We start from the raw sequence: 3637 nt of genomic DNA on the forward strand, positions 1-3637 counted from the left end.
TACTCTAGGGACGCACACACAGCTGGCTGAGTGAAGGTGTGGGATAAAGCATAGGCTCCAAGGCTACAAATCTGATGAGAGGCAACCTATAAAAGTTTTTAAAGCACAGTGATCACTCAGCGCCCCCACTCCTGTCCCTGAGCTCCAGCTCTGTCAGTGGCCTTGAACCCCCCACCAAATGGAAGAGACTGGCCTTCAGAACACCTAACTTCTTTCCCCAAGGAGGGGGGCATGGAGTTAGTCCTGAATCCTAGGATTCTCTCCTGTTCTCTTTCCACTTGCCGTCCCACCTCCTGCACCAATGACTCACCTCACCACACTGTACCCAACCCAGCCCCCCAGGGTTAAAAAGCCCAGGGTTTTCTCCACCTTTCCACTGCTCTGGATCCTCAAGTTGGCTACTCACCCCTAGGCCTGAGCCTCAGGATAGGGGAAAAACATGCCACCTGCCCTCAGCCCAGTCCAGCCCCCTTGAGAAATGAATACACACAGCAATGGGGGGCTCAGGGTCCTCTCACACCACAAATTTGTTCCTGGATAAGGAGTTGCTCTTGGTGGCTGTATCTGCATGGGCCTGGTACCCAATGATGGTCTTTGTGGAGAGGCCCAGGCGCTCTTTGTAGACACGCCTGGGAGGTGAGTGGGAGAGGAAAGGAGACAGGCAGTCAGCAGCGGGTCCTACAGTTAACCTGGGACCGTGGATCCTATGCCCAGAGCCCCTACCCTGGTTCCAGCCACAGTAACTCCTGTTGTGTGTGTCTTACCTGTGTGGAAATGTGACTAATGCAAAAGATAAGAGGTCTGCAAGAAATAGTTGGAAATCTAGACTCCACACCCTTTGCACAAGTTGTGGAAGAAAGAAGGGAGAGACAGCATGGAGCATTCTGGAGGTCTCCCTTGCCAGCCAAGCCATTCCTTATTCCACCTTCTCCCCTAGAAGGGGCTCAGCCCCCACCCTGTGCCAGAGATGCCCTCACCCAATGTGGAGCACGCCTTCCTGGTTCTCTGCCTCCCGTGTCCACACAGCAATCTTGTCCCCCTTGGCTCGGATGTTGATGACGGCCCCACACACTTCCTGGCTGTGCTCCCCAAAGCTCTCCCCGATGAGACACAGCAGCTGGACCCGAAAAGGAGGAGGATGAGGCCTCCTGGTGGGCACAGAGACTGCCCCCACTGTCCTTGAGACCACTACTACCACACCGGCCCAACCTCTTCCCTTGGGAACCCTCCCCACCCAGCCTCCCGCCCAACCCCCCACTCACTGTCTCCAGCCACAGGTGGTCCAGCTCAATGTGCCGCTGCTGCTTGGTGAGGCTGACCAGCCAGCGGCCACCCCGCTTATTCCTGCTGTCTTCCCACATGGGCTTAATGCCATCCTGGGAGGCAGGTTGGTGAATCAACCACCTCCCTTTGTTCAAAGGGAAGTGAGTGCCTGGCCACCTCCCCAGGTCCTGCTCCAGCCCCTCCACAGACTAGATCTTCTGTCTTCACCCTTCACTACAAGCAGGGTCAGCCCTGCAGACCCTCCTGTGAGCTCCATGGGCCCCTAAGCCTCAGTACAGGTTATCTCATGTAGCCTTGCATAGATGTGTGTTGTCTCCTTTGCTGAACCAAGATCCTTGAGATGAGAGTTCAGATGGGGGTGATTAAAGGATGTGTCTGGGGCAACCCCAGTGTGGCCAGGGACAGACATCCCAGGCTCTCTGGGCACAAGTCACCTAGGAAGATCTGCAAACGTGGACGTCAGGGCCCCACTGCCCAGCCTCTCCAAGGACAGGCCTGGACATTGATGAGTGTCCTCAGGCAATCCTGATGCAGTCCCCAAGTTAAAGAGCCAGGCCAGAAACCTAGACCCCATCATTGCTCCCCCTTGTTCCCCCCTCCCCTGTTCAAGATGGGGCTCAGGTCTGACACTCTGCCCCAGCTTTTGGACAGCAGTCCTCCAACTGGAAGTTATACTTGGCTCCAAGGAAGGCTGTCCTCAGTATCGCACTGTCAAGCCCCCTGTGAGGGAGGAAGCTTGGAAGAAATCAGCCCCACTGTGTCCCGGGGAGTGGGGGAAGCCGAGCTTACCTTGAACAGGGCGTAGTCACAGCCGGAAGAGAGTTTACTGGCCAGCTGGATATTATTATATATCCTGGAGAGAGACCCCCACCCCAGGCTGAAAGTCCAAGCTTTTTAGGGCCTGGCTTCAGCTGGCCTCAGATCCCTCAACTTCTTACCCCACTGCTTTCCACCCACCTTCCAGCCTCCAAGCTTTAGCTTATACTGGTGCCCCCAGCCAAAAACTTCCATCCCCATCTACCCAGAGCCTCAAATCCCACCTTCTCACCCACCCCTAGGGTTTGTGAAGCACCTTTCAGACCCCCTCACTGGATCACCACAGATGAAACAGTCTGAAACTCACTCAGTAGCTGAGACAAGCTCAGAGAGGGGAAGGAACTTGCCTAGGGTCACAAGCATAGCGCAGCAGAGTCACGGTCAACTCCTTGCTTCTCCCACTTCCCAGGCTTTCTCCCTGAGTCCCAGGAAGGCTTGCGGGCAGGGGCTGTGACCCAGCCCAAACTCCCCGCCACTTCCCTGCAGAGCCCACCAAGCCCCAGCCCTCAGGAGATACTGCAAGACCCCAGGAAGGGCTGGGAAAGCGGTGTAGGCAGCAGCTCCCTGGAGGGGTGGGGTCTGAGAAGGATCCCCAGCTAAGACTCCCTGACCTCAGCCTCCTCCATGAGGAACAGAAACTCACGCCCAGAAGTCCTCCACGGTGTTGAACTTGGTGACCCGATGCAGGTTGTTCTGCCAGGCTCGGCTGCGGTCATTCTTGAAGAACCACAGAGCCCACCTGGGGGGTGGGGGAAGGGCAGGAGGAAGCCAGAGTGCAACCACCTGACCTCCCCACCCCACCTCCACAGCAGGAGGTTGGCCGGGAAGTCCGCTCCTTCCTGAGCCAACAGGGAGGTGGGGTTTGTAGCACTGGCCCCACAAGGTGATGGGGACAGTGATCCTGAGAGGCTGGGGGAGCCTTTAACTCGGAATCCCAGCTGGATTAAGGCTGAAAGAGCCAGCAGGGCCCAAGTCTTAGGGCAGCTCTGGCCTTTCCCAGATGAGGAAGTGAGGTCAAAGCCAAGGGTAGGGCCTGCCCTACCTGTTGAGCAGCGGGTGTAAGTCCAGCTTGCCCTCCTCCGGGGCCTTCCTCGGAGCCTCCTGTCCCATGCACGGCCCTGCGGCTGCCTCCTCCTCTTTCTCCTCCTCTTTCTTCCACTTTTGGATTCCATCCTCAGCCTCTTCAGCCTGACCAAGGAGAGGAGTCAAGCTGGGCGGTGAGCCCCGGCCCTCGCTATCCAAGGGGGCAGATGGGTGGACTTACAGGGTGGGCGGCAGCCATGCTGTAGCCTGGGCTCCACGGGCACCCAGCCATCCGAGGGGGCCTCCAGCTGCCGGCCTTAAACCCACCATCGCCCCGCCCCGCTCACCCAGGGCAGGCCACTGGGAGGAGCCAGTGTGGAGGAGCCAGGAGGAAGGGCTTACACTATTATTTCCATCAGCAAGCATTTAATGAGCACCTTCTGCATGCAGGCTGGGGTCTGGGGACACAGCTGTGATCAGGCAGACCTAGCCTCGGCCCACATGGCACTGGTCA

At 57.7% G+C, this 3637-nt stretch overlaps 1 protein-coding gene across 1 annotated transcript; it reads right to left on the reverse strand.

Moving 5' to 3' along the window:
• Positions 1–3382, reverse strand: EIF4E1B (eukaryotic translation initiation factor 4E family member 1B). Its single transcript, XM_055430305.2, has 7 exons — positions 3365–3382; positions 3143–3288; positions 2744–2839; positions 2074–2137; positions 1263–1376; positions 978–1117; positions 1–629 (listed from the first exon to the last, which is right to left on the reverse strand). The coding sequence occupies exons 1-7, from the start codon at positions 3380–3382 to the stop codon at positions 515–517; spliced, it is 693 nt and encodes a 230-aa protein (XP_055286280.1). The 3' UTR covers positions 1–514.
• Between the last annotated feature and the right edge of the window lie 255 nt (positions 3383–3637).

The sequence above is a fragment of the Moschus berezovskii genome, chromosome 8 (assembly GCF_049115385.1).
Source record: "Moschus berezovskii isolate FMDL1 chromosome 8, NW_MosBer_1.0, whole genome shotgun sequence".
In the NCBI taxonomy this organism is placed as follows: domain Eukaryota; kingdom Metazoa; phylum Chordata; class Mammalia; order Artiodactyla; family Moschidae; genus Moschus; species Moschus berezovskii.

Bases quoted from the DNA above. Each gene is read 5' to 3' on its own strand.
- EIF4E1B (XM_055430305.2), bottom strand. The intron at 2,138-2,743 runs GTGAGTTTCTGT...GTCTCTCTCCAG, and splicing joins ACCGTGGAGGACTTCTGGGC to GATATATAATAATATCCAGC. The intron at 630-977 runs GTGAGGGCATCT...CTCACCTCCCAG, and splicing joins GAAGGCGTGCTCCACATTGG to GCGTGTCTACAAAGAGCGCC.